Below are 15,891 nucleotides of genomic sequence, written 5' to 3'. Positions count from 1 at the left end.
TGAAGGGCTCTGCATTCTGCCATTACAGGGTATAATACACAATTACACAACATCACAATATTTAGGGGGAAAATACATTTGTTGTTTATATTGTCATTAAACAAATGAAATGAACTGATTTTAAACCTAATAGCAGTTACCCTTGCTGGACCTGTTTTGCCCCATGTCTCAAGAATGACATAAATAATAGTTGCCACTAGCTGATATTTCGGATTTACTGCAATATGATGATTAATTATTGATATTCCTTACCCGTTAATACTTTTTTCCTTTCTTCTCAGATGTTTGCAATTTTATCGCAAAACAATTACATCATTACAATCAGAAAACGGTATATGAAAAAATACATTTAGCCTACATTACCTATTGTAGGAATCCAAGTCTTGTTCAAGTCTTTCTTGTTTCCACCCGGTTTAAAAACGAAGACGCACAGTGCACCACTTGTAGCGGTATATCATAAACGTAATAAGTCTTTCAAATGCTGTTGTAGTTTTAAATCAAGACAAAAAAATATATATATAGCCACTCTTGTTAAAAAATGAAGACGCCCCCTCAGAAACGCGTGTATCCTAAACTGCCTGTGTGGATTGTGGAGGACCATCATGAGGTAGATAAGATGGGATTTCAGTTCTTGCTGATGTAAGGCTTTATTAAATCTGACGCCAGCTAAATAGTTGAATTTACAATAGTTCCAATAAAAGCAAAGTAGACATTGGTTTTGAGTGATAGATCGCCACCTACATGTGTAAAAGAAATAAACAGTTACTTAAATGTCATTTCCACCTGCTTTAGGTTGTGAAGCACATATATCGTGCCATTGGCTCGAAACATATTCCAATGAAGGGCATTAAAATGGTCCATTTGGACTCCCATCCTGATCTCCTCATCCCTGTGAATATGCCTGCTGATACCGTGTATGACAAAGAGACTCTGCTCAGGTGAGCTTATAAGGGCTTTTCGTCAACTTTGGGAACTATCATAGATTTCAAATTTCTTTTCGGACTTGGAAACCTTTTACTAAGATCATAATATAGTTTTACTACTATTTCTATGTCAGGTACTTTTTTGTACAGATTTGATTGTTTTACCCTTGTTCCAGACCCAGAGTCCCAAAAATATGAAAACCAATTATAAAATATATTATTGTGTTATTGTAAAACTGTGTCAATCTAAATAATAAGTTAAATAATTTAACTTGTATTATTTTTGAGTGAAAAATTATGTGTTATGTTATTTATTATTTCATAAAATGAATATGTTAAATTCTTTGTAGTATTTTTGTTTGCATAATTTCAAATCAAGTTTAATTTATTTAATTGTTTCCACTACGATACATAATATCCTAGCTATGCAATTAGCCGGAGAAGCCATCCATTTAATATATTTTATTCATATTTTGAATTCGTTTTTATTTTTATATATTTTCCATTTTCATTTTAGTTAAAGTTTTGGGTTTGTCATTTTTATTTTGTATGTCTTTAGAGTTCATTTTTATTACATCATGTTAAGCTAAATTAGAAATGTTGCTTCAGCAACTAGCATAAATAAAAGGATTTTGCATATTTTATTTTGGTTAATGTTTTTTTTACGTTTTAATGTTTTTTTTTTTTTTAAATAATGAATATTTATTTAGATATTGATTTTTCTTTTAAGTTGACAGAAATTAGTACAGTACAGAACGTTTTACCGAATTGTTCAAGTCTACATGGCTCATGTCAAAGAAACACCCACGAATGCCTGTACAAATAATACAATTCATGAGTACTCCTCTGACGATTAAAATTAGACTATTAAAAGACAGCTCATGCTGTTGAGAATAAAGCCCACTGATATTTGTTCACACCATTAGTTGCAACAGTGAGTATAAGGGTTGACATGTTTTTGTTTGCTCTTGCAGTGAGCTGAGCATTGAGAATTGGATTATGCCAATGGTCTATGCTGGACACGTATCCCACGTAGCCTGGTTGCATCCGTACTGGGCTCAGCAGATCAAAGAAGGAGAGCATTCTATGTGTGTGGGGAAAGATTCATCCACGACCACCATCAGGTCAGGTGCAGCATATCAGCATGTAACCATGAGATGGCAGCAGGTGTTCATTTACTATTAATAAGGATGAGACCTCCACCCTTTCAGGAAACATTGTGCTGTTAAAATCGTGTTTAAAAACATTCAGAAGAAATCTCTTTCTCTTTTCAGGGTCACAAGCACAGACGATTACTTTTTGAGTGACGCTCTTTACGTTCCACTGGAACAGCTGGAAAACCCAAAAGAGTTACAGTTAAATGTCATTCGAGTGGATCCCGTTGACAGTTCGCAGAAAAGGACACCTGAAAATGGGCAAAGTGGTGCTAAAATACCTAAATCAGCTGTAAAAGAGGAGAATGATGTGCAGTTGAAAAGGGACACCCCGTGCACTTCCTCTTGTCAACCGCTTGATGGCAGCACTGCGTCAGGAAACGGCAGTCACACAGTCACGAAAGCTGATGAGGGGTCAACAAGCTGCATCACTGAACGGCTTTTAGCAGTTATAGAGCAGTCTGACCCTTTCATACTTGACATTGACTTGGATTTTTTCTCCTGCAAGAACCCTTTCAAGGAGATGTACACACAGGTGGAGTGAATCAAGCAGATCCATCATTATAGTCCTTTTTGTTTCCTAAACGATAGCAATTACTTCTCCATATTGTACTTGCTCACACCTACATTGTACTGATATAGAAAAAGCTTTGTAGACAAATGGAAGATATTGATTCTTTCTAGTTTCTTCAGAGCTCATATATTGTTTTATATGTATTAGTATCGATATACATTGTCTATTTGCCACCGTTGTTGTCTTACAGGAAGAGTACGCTCTCCTGCAAGAGTTATACAGCTTTAGCAGGCCACAGCAGGATTCAGATGAGGTAACAAAGATTCCTAATCAAATGTACCATAAACGAATCATGAGATATTCATTCAGTCATAGCAACAGGCGTGTTACTAAACACCCTCGGGGGGGGGGTGAAGCTAAATCTGTTCTTACAAGAAGCTAAAGCTAATCTTGTTTCTTTTCTTTTTTTAAAACAGTGGCAACAACTCTGTTCAACAGCTTTCCAAGTTAATGTTTAGTCCAACTGATGTGTGCTAAAAATATATTAGCTGTTGCAACAGCTTTTATCAAAATCAGTCAGAATTGTTTTAGCATTCATGCTTGATTTCAAAATGATTTTTGACATCTTCACGTTTGAATGCTGATACATACAGACACAGGAGTCTGAGACTGCTAGTGAAAATGTATTGCATTTTTTCTGCTTAAAACAATTTTAATTGCAAATTTTATTATTAGCATGACAATATGAATGAGAAGTTCAATTCAGAGATCAAATTAAATTACCTAGAGACCAAGGCTGCATTTTTGTGATCAAAATTACTGTAAATTAAAAAAAAATGATTTAAGTTTAAATTATGTAGTAATATCATGAAATATTATTTTAATTTAAAAACAACTGTTTTCCATTTGAAACTGTTTTCTGTTTAAAATATCTATATATGATCAATTTAAAGTAATTCAGTGATGGCAAAGCTGAATTTTCGGCAATCATTACTCCAGTTTTCAGTGTCACATGATTCTTTAGAAATCCAGAAACATTTCTTTATTTATTATAGAGATTTTACATAATATTATAAATATCTTTACAGTCATTTTTCATCAATTAAATGTGTCCTTCTTGAGGGGAAGAAAAAAAATGTATTGCCCCCAAACTTTTGAACGCTAAAGTACTTACTTTTGATTAGTCACATAAAAATAGTGTAGAATCTTACAAATTTATTTTTCATGTATGTTTTACATTCAGTAAAATCAAAAACCTTGTTTATTCCCAGGGTTAATTGATATTGTATATATATTCAATGTGGTCTGAGGCTTTTGAACCTCAGTGTATTTTGTTGAATACAGGACACACAGAAGGCACATTTCCCTGGTGGCAAATAACAATCTTTACAGTTCCATGTGTTGGTTTTTCAGGAGCAGCTCTTAGATTGTGTAGAGAGACGCACTCACCAGCTTGAAGACCTGGAGGCTGCATTTGCTGAACTGGTAGAGGATGACGGCCAGGAAACTGTTGAACGTTTAGCAGCAAACCCAGGGTACGCATTACTGCTGTCACCGAGATGAGACGGTAGAGCTACAGGCTCTGTGCTTTTTGATTATAGCTCCATATCATCGCACCATTGGGCTTGATTGATTGTTTTATATGGTCAGTATGCATTTGATCAAGCAGGAGATGACACAGCCTCATGCACTGATTTGTTTCCCCCTCTCTTTCTTTGTAGAATGAAATCTCTCGTCAGACTTGTACACAGCCTTAAGAATCGAACTCAGTCACCGGACTATGAAATGGTAAAGTTGTGTGTGTGTGTGTGTGTGTTTATCCTTTGGGTATTTTAATCATGTTTGAAGTGTCTGTCATCCCAGATATTCCAAATAGTTTTTATGTTTTTGTAGTCTACAATGATGTATGTAGAAAAATAATATCAGAAATTTTAGTATCTTCTTATTTTACCTTCATATTCTTGTTATAAACTCCTCTAACGTAATAAAAAAACAGTTGGCAGATGACATTATATTTGAAACTTTAACCTCTATTTTACTGTAGATTACGCATTCACTTTTCAGAAATGTGGCTCATATCCATTCTAGTCACGTTGTTTCTGCTTGGGGGGGCGGGGGTTGTGTGAATTAAGTAAAAACATGACAATAACATGCCAATGTAATTTAGATGTACTGAATGTAATTCAAGACATGATCTCTAAAAACAAGTCATGCATCTTAAAGTAAATCTTGTTTCAAATATGTTTAGATATTGTTTTTCTGCAGAACAAGACAAAATACTAATTAAAAATCTTTTGCATTGATGAGGAAAAATAATGAAATATCAAACTGTTACTTAATGTCAAGTATACTTTTCGAGCTATTGAGAGACTCCAAGCAGAACATGAAGGATAACAAATTTGCCTCCCTTGGCTTGTAGTGCTGAGGCACGTCTGTACGCACCACAGACTGATATATTGTGCCTGTGTTGTTGAGTCTAGGTGCATCAAGCAGGCTTGACCTGTGATTACTCTGAGCTCCCTCACCACATCAGCAGTGAAGAGGAGATCCAGCAAATGATCACGGCTGTACAGCTCTTCTTGGAAAGCATGCCCAAACCCACCATAGTCACTATATCCAGGTACATCAGTCATTGGAGCATATGGACCTCTGTTCTGTGTCTCCTTTTGAAAAGTACATTGGGTCCTTTAATCTTTCGCTCATGATTTATTACATTCTCTAAGGTTAAAATCATTTGGTGTGTTTTTTCCCACAGAGAAGCATCCTATTTCTTGTTTTCTTTTTGGTCTGCATTAATTAGCATTGTAATTTATGACATAATGATTGTTTGTAGGCTGGTTGTTGCCCCAAAAGCAAATGCTTGAATCTGTGCCGTTGAGACAGATGGTGTTATGTGAGACTTGTGTCTCAGTGATCTGTTAGCATGCTTTTTAATGAGCATAGACTCAACATCACACTCATCAGTCACTCTCTTATCTCTAGTCAGGGGGAGCTCAGCCCTTCATGGTCCATGGGAATATTTTTCTAGTCTTTTAATACTAAGTTCTCTGACTGATGGTGCATCACCGTGGCTGACATGCACCATTTTTTTTTAAATCTGTTCAGAATCAAAAATACTTTAAATGTTTTTATTATTATTTAATTAATATGTATTTATTAACATCGCTAGGGGCATATATTTACTTCAAAAGTCTGGGGTCAGTAAAAAAATGTTAATGTTGAAAAAAGTATCTTAAGCTCACAGAGGCTGCACTTAATTGTGTGTGTGTGTGTGTGTGTGTGTGTGTGTGTGTCTGTGTGTGTCTGTCTGTGTGTGTGTGTCTGTGTCTGTGTGTGTGTGTGTGTGTCTGTGTGTATATATAGTGCTTAACAATGTATTAGGCCACCACCCAATGTAAGGTTTGTGCCGCAGCTGCCCTAAACTAACAGTATTGGTGATTACCAAAATCATTTTTTATGTTTCTGTAATGGTTGTTAATCCACACCAGTATGTGTAAGCTCTTTAGTCACAGTAGTGTTTCTAATGCTAAAATATAATTATTGTTGGGATTTAATGGAGATAGATTCACAGATAGATTGCACAAAAGTTTCATCAAAAACAAGCCTTTGGGAGCAACTAAACTATTTGGAAGTCAGTTACAACAGAGACTGTGGAAAAGTACATAAAAACAATGCCAGCAAGAATGCAAGCTGTTATCAAAGCCAAAGGAGGCCATACAAAATAAAAATAAAATATATACACTACCGTAAATTAAAGGACTTTCTTATGCTCATCAAGGCTGCATTTATTTGTTGAAAAATACAGGAAAAAATTTTAATATTGTGAAATATTATTACGATGTAAAAATAACGTTTTTCTATTTTAATATACATTAAAATCTAATTTATTCCTGTGACGCAAAGCTTAATTTTCAGCATCATTACTCCCGTCTTCAGTGTCACATGATCCTTCAGAAATCATTCTAATATTCTGATTTATTATCAGCGCTGGAAACTGTTGTGCTGCTTAATATTTTTTTGGAACCTGTGATACTTTTTTTCAGGATTCTTTGATGAATAAAAAGTTAAAAAGAAGAGCATTTATTTAAAATAGAAATCTTTTCTAACAATATGCACTACCGTTCAAAAGTTTGGGGTCAGTACATTTTTATTCTTTATTTTTTTGAAAGAAATTAAAACTTTTATTCAGCAAGGATGTGTTAAATTGATAAGAAGTGATAGCAAAGATTTATATTGTTAGAAAAGATTTATATTTTGAATAAATTATGTTCTTTTTAACTATTTATTCATCAAAGAACCCTGAAAAAAGTATCACAGTTTAAAAAAAAAATATTTGGCAGCACAACTGTTGCCAACATTGATAATTCTAATAATAAATCAGCATATTAGAATGATTTCTGAAGGATCATGTGACACTTTATACTGGAGTAATGGCTGATGGAAATTCAGCTTTGCATCACAGAAATAAATTATATTTTAAAGGATATTAAAATAGAAACCATTATTTTATATTGTAATAACATTTTGCAAGATTACTGTTTTTTCTGTATTTTTTTATCAAATAAATGCAGCCTTGATGAGCATAAGAGACTTATTTTAAAAACATTACAAGTCTTACTGATCCTAAAATTTTGAACGGTAGTGTACATTTTTTGTTTATTATGTGTGAATAAAGACTGTTTATTTGTTTCAGTTTGGTATTTCCCTTGTAAATGACAATACAATTTTTAGATTTAAGCAGTTTAGTTTTTGGACAGTTTTTGACATAAATTGTTTATTTGTATATAAATACAGTATTTATTATTATTATTTTTGTGGAAACATTGATAGTTTTTTTTATTTTTTCAGGTTTCCTTGATGAATAGAAAGTTCAAAAGAACAAGATTTGTTTGAAATAGAAATCTTTTGTATTATGAGTGTTTTTGCTGTCGCTTTTAATCAATTTAATGTGTCCTTGCTGAATAAAAGTATTGATTGTTTTTTTTAAATACTAAACTCAAAATTTGACCAGTAGTGTGTGTATATGTCATTTCACATATGTTATAAATGTATGTATAAGATTTAGAAAAGATTAAGATAATATAAGATATAAGATTTAAATGTTTCTTACATTTCAATTTATCCTTGTCAGATCCAGTTTGGATGAGTATTGCCCAGCGGAGCAAGTGGATTCCATCCAGAACAGTGTGCTGAACATTCTAGAGTCCCTCTTTGGCTGCTTAGATGTTCACAGAGAGTATGAATCAATACCATCAGAGAGCACATCACAGACCCCATGAGGAGGAGGTTAAATTCAGCAGCAGCTGCGGCATGTTCTTTATCAGTAGCTGCTTTCAGAGGGTGGATGTAGCAAAGCTTTTAAAACCATGCTGTGATTTGCCGTGTTCTCTGTTACTGCCTGCATTGAGTGCATATGTAACAATGAGGTTGAGATGCATAGATGCGAACGTAAAGGGAAATGAGTTTTCAATTTAAGAGGTTTTCTTTTATGTATTTTTGAAGTGCATGTATTCAAAATAAGAGATGCTGAAACATTGGGTAATCATTTTTCTGTGTTGTCAAAGTAAAAACCCTAAGACTTTCATATGAATTCTGTGCTGCAGTATGCATCCCTCGTGTATGCATACTTCAGTCTGGGAATAGCAGATGCATTGATATAAGACAGCACATTTCCCCTCTTCCTGTGTGGCCCCTTGTGCCTCGGCTGGCTTTGTCTGAAACCTGAGGCGGTTACCAATTCATGTGAGCTTTGTACATGGCACTCTCCTTTATTGCTCTACGCCTGCAGACTTCAAGACTGCCCTCAATATGGCTGACCTGACTTTAAATTTCACTGCATGACAAAACAACTGAGCGACACTGACGAAGCAAATAAATGCAGTAAAAAAAACGAGATAAAAACCATAATTTTCGTAAGGGATGAGATGCATAAGAAATTAATCCTACACACAAGAGCGTTTTAAGGACAAAAACCTGATAAATGTCTTGGAAGTACAACATCTGAACAATGTCTTGATGTGTGGTAACCATAGTATAAGCGGAATAATTTACTCCGGTTCGTTGAATCGTTAGAAAATTATGCTCACCAGAGGTGTGGTGCAGCCACGATGCGAGGTGGAGTCGTCGTCATCAATTGCTCCTTTCATAAAGACGACGGGTATGGAGAATAAAGGATGACAAATTTCATCTAACTATCTCTTAAACTGTTAGCAGGCATTTTTACCATGGTGATTTATGCACCAGTGTTGGGATTGTTACTCAAAAAAATATTACTCATTACCTTTGAAAAGTAATATTATTACTTTCTGGCAACAGTAATTATTACACTACTACTTACATTACTTTTCTTCCTCACCTCACACAAGTTGCATATCTTCCCCATAAAATTATTCTAAAATGTTACTAACAACATATATCTGCCTCATCGTTTGATCAAAATCCACATTGGATCACAGTCAGAAGTTATTACAAACACTCAGTGGTGATTCATAGTGACGTTTATAAGGGTCATTACACGAAACCGGTGCCTTTTCCACTTGGAAAAATTCAAAAATTAAATGTTTAATCAACATTTTTTTTAAATATGCATGAAATGAAGACACCTTAAAGAAATTGTATTGTGCCATCTCAGGCTATGTAATTTCTTATTTTCTGCCTCATGTTTTGGAATTTTTGTCAACCCTGTTACCGACACAAGTGTTACTAGATACTATAGTTTAATTAGAATTATGTGATAGTGTTCACATACATGAGCAGCATTTTAGTCACTCTTTTCACTGGGATTGTTTCAAATTTTGGATTTTTTTTTTAATATTTTTATATTTGTCATTCAGATGACCAAGAACATTCTAATTCTGGAGGGTGACCACGTCAATTAAGAAAAATATATATTTTTTTACAAGAGAGACATTAAAAAGGGCTTTGTCCAAAATAAAATATGATTAAAGTTACAATGGAAAAACCTGGACGGCTGTACCAAATATAATTTTTTTAATTTTTATGAAATTAATGACAGTAACCGGATTGACGTCATAGATAATGCATTCAATCTTTTTGTCTGTGTCCTCTCACAGAACTTCAAATATACTGATCTGGTTCAATTATTAGGCAAGGAAGATGATAAGATCTTGGTCTTTCTGTGATCATCTGAAACCAGACCAAGATCTTGACTTTCTTGAACATTGCAAGACGGGTGAATGTCTGCAGTCACCTTGCTGTTCTTGTTTGTAATTGAATTTACATGGATGCATTATTGACAATGAGTTATGGAAAAAAAATAGTTTTATTGAGACTGATCATCCTATCCTGGTCATTAACAACAACAGTAATAGTAACAATACCAGTAATACTAACTAAAATGTAACTCACGCTCATATGCCACTGAATGATATAGGCATTAGCTTAAATCTACACCCAGGGTGATCTTTAAAAATGTTTGCATTTTACACAGACAATCTTTAAAAACAGGGTGACACCTAAATCTGTCATCCCTGTTACCCAAATGTCAAAACCTGTTACCCTGAAAAGTAACAGGGATGACAGTAACAGGTTTGACGCTTTCAAACTAATTTGCTCATTTCTAGCTAATAGTCAAGTTCACAAAAGCACGTTGTACACTGAAATTATTTTACTTGTAGATATTGATTATATTAAATGTAATAATTGTTTAAATTTATATTTTAAAAATGGTAACAGTATTGACACTGCATTTAAAATAGTGGTGTTACATATAAGCTCAGTCCAGGGTTCCACAGAGGGCATGAGAGGAGACAATTGTCACAATTACTACTACCAGTCACTTAAAAAGCCCCGGCTGGTCGGTTGCTCAGCTAATCGTTTGTGACAGTGCTCTCCAGCAGTAATTGGTCTGAATCCTGTGAAAAATAGACTGTTGCACTACCATACAGTCTTTGAATCTACGGTATAATCTATCCTTCAAACCACCCTACATGACATGTTTGTCAATGAAAATATTTTCTCAACACACTCTTTGTTATTAAAGGCAGAAATGTATTCAGTGAAATCTTTGGCATGCATTGACTCAGTTGGATTTGTGTATAATGTGTTCATAATAAATTGTTTTTAATGCATACCTACAAAGATCATCAAGATGTCTCTGTGTTAGTGATTTCAGAGTCTGATGAGCAGTTATGCTTGGAACAAATGCTAAACAATGCAACACATGACATCAATTAGTAGGTCAATAGCAGGCTGCCCCAAAGCTGCTTTGACTTGCAGAAAACAGCAATTACTAATGTTCCGTGCCATTACATTTACAGCTTCTGAACTTAGGGAAATGCAATTGCATAAAAATTGCTTTATTCAATTTACTTCAGATGAATACTAGCTTCCATGATGAATTAATATGACCTGCCATTTTAGATGCTCTCCTGAGAGCTACTGTGATGCATGCTGGCTTTCTCTCCGCAACTAAATATGTTCCATTAACAGTAATCATAGACTGAATTTTGAGTCCTCTAATATTGCTCCGAGTACATGGTTTGCACAAAATAACACAGAGAGCACAGTCTAAATTGTTTTGACCTTGAACAGTGGTGGTTTGTCACGGCAGGATGAATCTCCATCTCCAAAATCTATTTTAAATAACACCTACGGCAAAACAATTAAATGATATTCAAACTCTGTAATGTGTATATAATGATAATATATAAATAAGTATTTTATTTATCTTACCAATGACAATGGAGGCTGACAGACTCCCCCAATGCAAAAACTGACCAATGGGAATGTATATGCAAATGATGGAAAGTCATTTGTCTGTCAAAAAGGCAAAAAAAGTCTAAAAAAAAAAAAAAAAAAAAAAGAACGAAAGAAAGAGAGAGGAAGAGAATTTAAAGGTACAAATAAGGATGTCTAACATGAATTTTGAACATGAACTATTTTTTTTTTACAATCAAGCAATCAATCACTCACTCAATAAAATAAATTTAAATAACAAAATCAATGGCTCTAAAAATGTTAAGAGATCATCAAGTAAAAGCATCATGCAGCTTGTAAAAAACGATTACTTAAACTATTTGTTAAATGCATGGTTTTTAAGGTGATTTTTTTCTACAATTATCATACAGTAAGTATCGACATTTTTGTATGTTTATTTAATCTGGATAAAATTTTTTTTTTTTTTAATTATTATTGAAAGGACTACATATTATATATGAGAGATTACTTTAAAACTCAATAACCTTGGTTTTCCAATATTTTAATATTTCAATATTTTAAAACCAAATTGCTTCAGTGCTTTCTAGTATTATTTTTATATAAGATAGCAGTGATTTTAGCAGCAATTTTGTTTTAAAATTTTATAAATATTTGAAAACCGTTAAACACCCAAGACGATCTCAGTGTGGCATAACCGAGATGCAAGCCATTGGTGGAAAACCATTAAGCAGAGTGCACTGATAAGTCAAGGTCATTGAAATTTAAAATAATATCACATAATGTAAAAAACTAACAAAAATAACTATTTGATCACACTTTTAATTCAGAAATTGAAAATAAGTTCATTGTAGAAGAGGTATATAAGTCATTTTCATTATCACTAACCGGCCGCACATGAAGGTGAATATGATATAGTATAGAGGCCCTTAGTGGCCCCTCCTCCCATCCAATCCCCGGGAAAAATCTCATTCACAATGACGGCGCTGATCTGTGATAAATGGCCCTGCATGATTTTTCCTATGTTTATTAGTGTTGGGTTGGTAATTAGAAAGATTATAACATGTCATTAATAATCAAGGCTATTTTGAGCTTTCAGAGAGAGATCATCCGTGTATGGATTCATAATTATCAGCTAAGGGATATGATGGAAAACATACTATCGTTTTATTTCAGCGATGTAAGGAGAGCAGGTTTGATCAATATTCATTTACACTCCAGCCTGCCTGGAAAATTCCCTCTCAGACTGCCACTGTATTCAGATCAATACAGTGAATTAATAGATTAATATGTATTCACTTGGCAGGCACTTTTATCCACAGCAACTTAAAAGTGTGCATTTTATGAATATATGTATTTCTTGGCATAACCTACATCTTGATGTTGTAAACGTCATGATTGTCAATCACAATATTATATTTCAAATGTGTGATGTAAAGCACTGGCATTAGCATAAGGCTAATTGTCATTTGTATTTTCACAGAATGAAAGCATTAAATGGAAGCGGCATCTTTGAGGTGCCTCGGACCGTTTTTGGCATTATGTCTAAGGTGGCGTTGTGCCAGGTTGTGAGTGTTCTCATCTGCACTAAATATCACTGTGATGAGATGCAGACAGGCAGCTCACGACACACAGGACACACCATTCCCACAGCGTTTAGACTCCCTAATGGATGCATTTTATTCACATCTCATTCCCTATTTTCCTACAAAGTAATCATGTAAGGCAAAAATAGACTTGCCTCAGCAGCTCACCGTGATTGTGAATATCATCTTACGCCATTAGCCTTGTTATTTTCCAGGTGTAATTGAAACTGGTTCTCATTTTCATGGTTGACTTGATTTAAAAAAAAAAATTTAATTAATTTTTGCAGTTTTTCTTTCTTCCTCTTCTGAATGTTTATTTTATTAAATTCAAATGGAGTTTTCATCCATAGCTAATATTATAATATTCCATATTGAGCTAATGTTTTAAAGAGCAATGAATGTTTTGCATTACTTATCAAATTTACTGCAAAATGCACTGCAACCTCACTGCTTTACGACTCAGAAAGGAAAACAGGTCAAATAAAATGCATATTGCATAGTAACTTTTATATAGTTTTTACTATTTTAAATATTTATAATATTTTGGGTTTCATTTGTCTCAATTTATACCTAAAAAATTGAGTTTGGTCCAAATGAATTAAACATCCATTGTTATTTTTGTACAATTTGTCTTCTTTTCAATGACAGATTGAACAAAATAAAACACAGTGAACTGATGCACATCTGCTTTTCACAGCATTTGTTATTCTGTCACAGCGCAGTCAGCAGCATATCGAGTGATGGTGCCAGTTGGCTCAGTGGTTGCATGTCATTGTGCTGAACAGCCTGACTGAGCCCAGATGGATGATGTTGCTATCCCACAGGTCCAGTATATTATTCTATATCAAGATCATTCATCAAATGTATGTACAATCAATCAATTAAGGAGATTTATGCTCTCTACCCAGCAGAATTTAATGGAGTCTCTTGTCAGGTATTCAGATAGCTCTTAGTGACTCCATTTGTTGAGCTGGTTTGGCTCTTTGAGCATAAAAGCAGATGCATTTATTTTTGGTTTTTCCAGTACCATTCACTTTAAAATACAATTTCCTAAAAAGCCCTACAAATCACAAACCAAGCCAGAAATTTCCCAATTCAGTTCTGTGATAGAAAATGTTATATCCTTTATCCTGTAGGTTTATTTAATACAAAAGTGTCTGTATCTGGCTCTGAAAATCGCTTTTTATTATTTATGTATTTTTTGTTTTTTTTATGTATTATTTATGTTTCTTTCTGTCAAAAATGCATCTCAAGTGAATAAACAAAAAGTGAATGAATAAATAAAGTCCAATGATTATAAAAAGGAGAAATCCCTCAAAAATCTAGTTCCAAGTGCCAAATTTGTGAAACTTTATGTATTCATTGTGGTTTCATAGATATTTAAAAAAATAAAAATAAAAAAAAATCGTTAAACCATTTTCATTATAAATCAATCAATCAATGAATGGCTCTAAAAATGTCAAGCGATGTAACCATTAAGTAAAGCATCCTTCCAAATCCTTTCACCCCACAGCTCAATCATTGTTTTTAAACAGACTTTCTAGTTTTCTAACATATTTTTAGGTATTAAAAATGACCTTGACTTATGAGACCTCTCTGGTTCCCTGGTTTTCAAGATAACAAAATGGTTGGTTGACTTTGGAGGTCAAACTGTTTTCAAATAATTATAATATTTTAAAACTAAATTGCTGCAATGTTATTTAAAAGATAATGCCAAACTACTTTTAGCTAACATTTATTTTTAATCAAGAATTCAAGCCTCAGGCTTTTAATTCAGAAATATAACATCACAGAAGAGGTATTTATTAATTTATTTAAAATTCTACATCTCAGATAAATGTGACTCTGCCTGTGAAAACCCACCTAAAGTCTTTTTTTGTGTTTGTGTGATTTACTATTTACATAAAATCATCCTTCATAATGTAAAGAACATTCTGTGAAAATGTAACCTTGATATCTTTAATATTGACTGAGTAAGGCCATGTCAAAGATTGAAATCATAGTGAAATTAATGGTTGAAATCAAACTTTGATGCTTGTTATCTCATACTTAGATTTTGAGACTTTAGCCTGGATTTCACTGACAGGGTCACAAATTCATTATTATATTAGCTCAATTAATAAAGTGAGCAAATTTAATATGTTTCATTCTGATTATTTCATTTTAATTAAATGCCTACAATATAGCATTTTTAAACTTCAGAAACTTTTAACACAGAAATAAATTCTACTCACTTGTTTTCATATGCATTTGAACTTCTCAATAGATATCATGTGACAAAGCAACTACATTCACTTTAGACTGGAGCTTTCTTTTCCTGGTATATTGACAATAAATAATATGCATTTGAACCAGGTCCAGCTTACTTAAAATGAACATTAATCACCATACTGGTGACTATGTGCGAGTCTTTAACAAATGAAAACACACTAAGCAAAACAGTAAACATCCCTTTAGTTACCAACAACAATTGTTTACAATCCCTTATAAGCCTCCATTATCTGCCACACCTACTTAAATATTGGGACGAATAAGTTTATAGACACTTCCCCGAAAACAACTTACAGATTCACTGACGAGACTTCACTGACCTGAAACAATTCAGTGTTTATGTTCACTTTAAATCAACTGACATAGGTTTGTTGAAAACACAAAGAATATATATCAAAATGTCTTACTGGTATTTACATTTAGTCATTTAGCAGACGCTTTTATCCAAAGCGACTTACAAATGAAGACATCATTCCATAAGCAATCAAAATCAACAAAAGAGCAATGATAAGCAAGTGCTATAACAAGTCTCAGTTAGCTTAACGCAGTACACATAGTAAGTTGTTTTTTAATCATATAATAAATAAAAAGAAAACATAGAATAGATAAAAAGAATAGAGCAAGCTAGTGTTAGAGGCCTTTTTTGCTTTTGTTAATCAGAAGTCAGAAAGTCAGAATTACTGTATAATTGTATAATAAATAAAAAGAAAACAAATAGATAGAATGCAAAAAGATTAGAGAAGCAAGTGTTAGTTTTTTTTTTTTTT

At 33.4% G+C, this 15,891-nt stretch overlaps 1 protein-coding gene across 1 annotated transcript; it reads left to right on the top strand.

Annotated features, from left to right (window-relative positions):
• Positions 1 to 413: 413 nt before the first annotated feature.
• Positions 414 to 8,481, top strand: cunh5orf22 (chromosome unknown C5orf22 homolog). Its single transcript, XM_016458932.1, has 9 exons — positions 414 to 607; positions 793 to 938; positions 1,898 to 2,047; positions 2,198 to 2,612; positions 2,842 to 2,904; positions 4,005 to 4,126; positions 4,313 to 4,379; positions 5,072 to 5,211; positions 7,723 to 8,481. The coding sequence occupies exons 1-9, from the start codon at positions 539 to 541 to the stop codon at positions 7,868 to 7,870; spliced, it is 1,320 nt and encodes a 439-aa protein (XP_016314418.1). The 5' UTR covers positions 414 to 538; the 3' UTR covers positions 7,871 to 8,481.
• The last annotated feature ends 7,410 nt before the right edge of the window (positions 8,482 to 15,891 follow it).

The sequence above is a fragment of the Sinocyclocheilus anshuiensis genome, unplaced genomic scaffold (assembly GCF_001515605.1).
Source record: "Sinocyclocheilus anshuiensis isolate Anshui unplaced genomic scaffold, SAMN03320099.WGS_v1.1 scaffold1551, whole genome shotgun sequence".
NCBI lineage: Eukaryota > Metazoa > Chordata > Actinopteri > Cypriniformes > Cyprinidae > Sinocyclocheilus > Sinocyclocheilus anshuiensis.
Note: the sequence above shows the minus strand (reverse complement) of the source record. Positions and strands in the feature narration are given on the sequence as shown.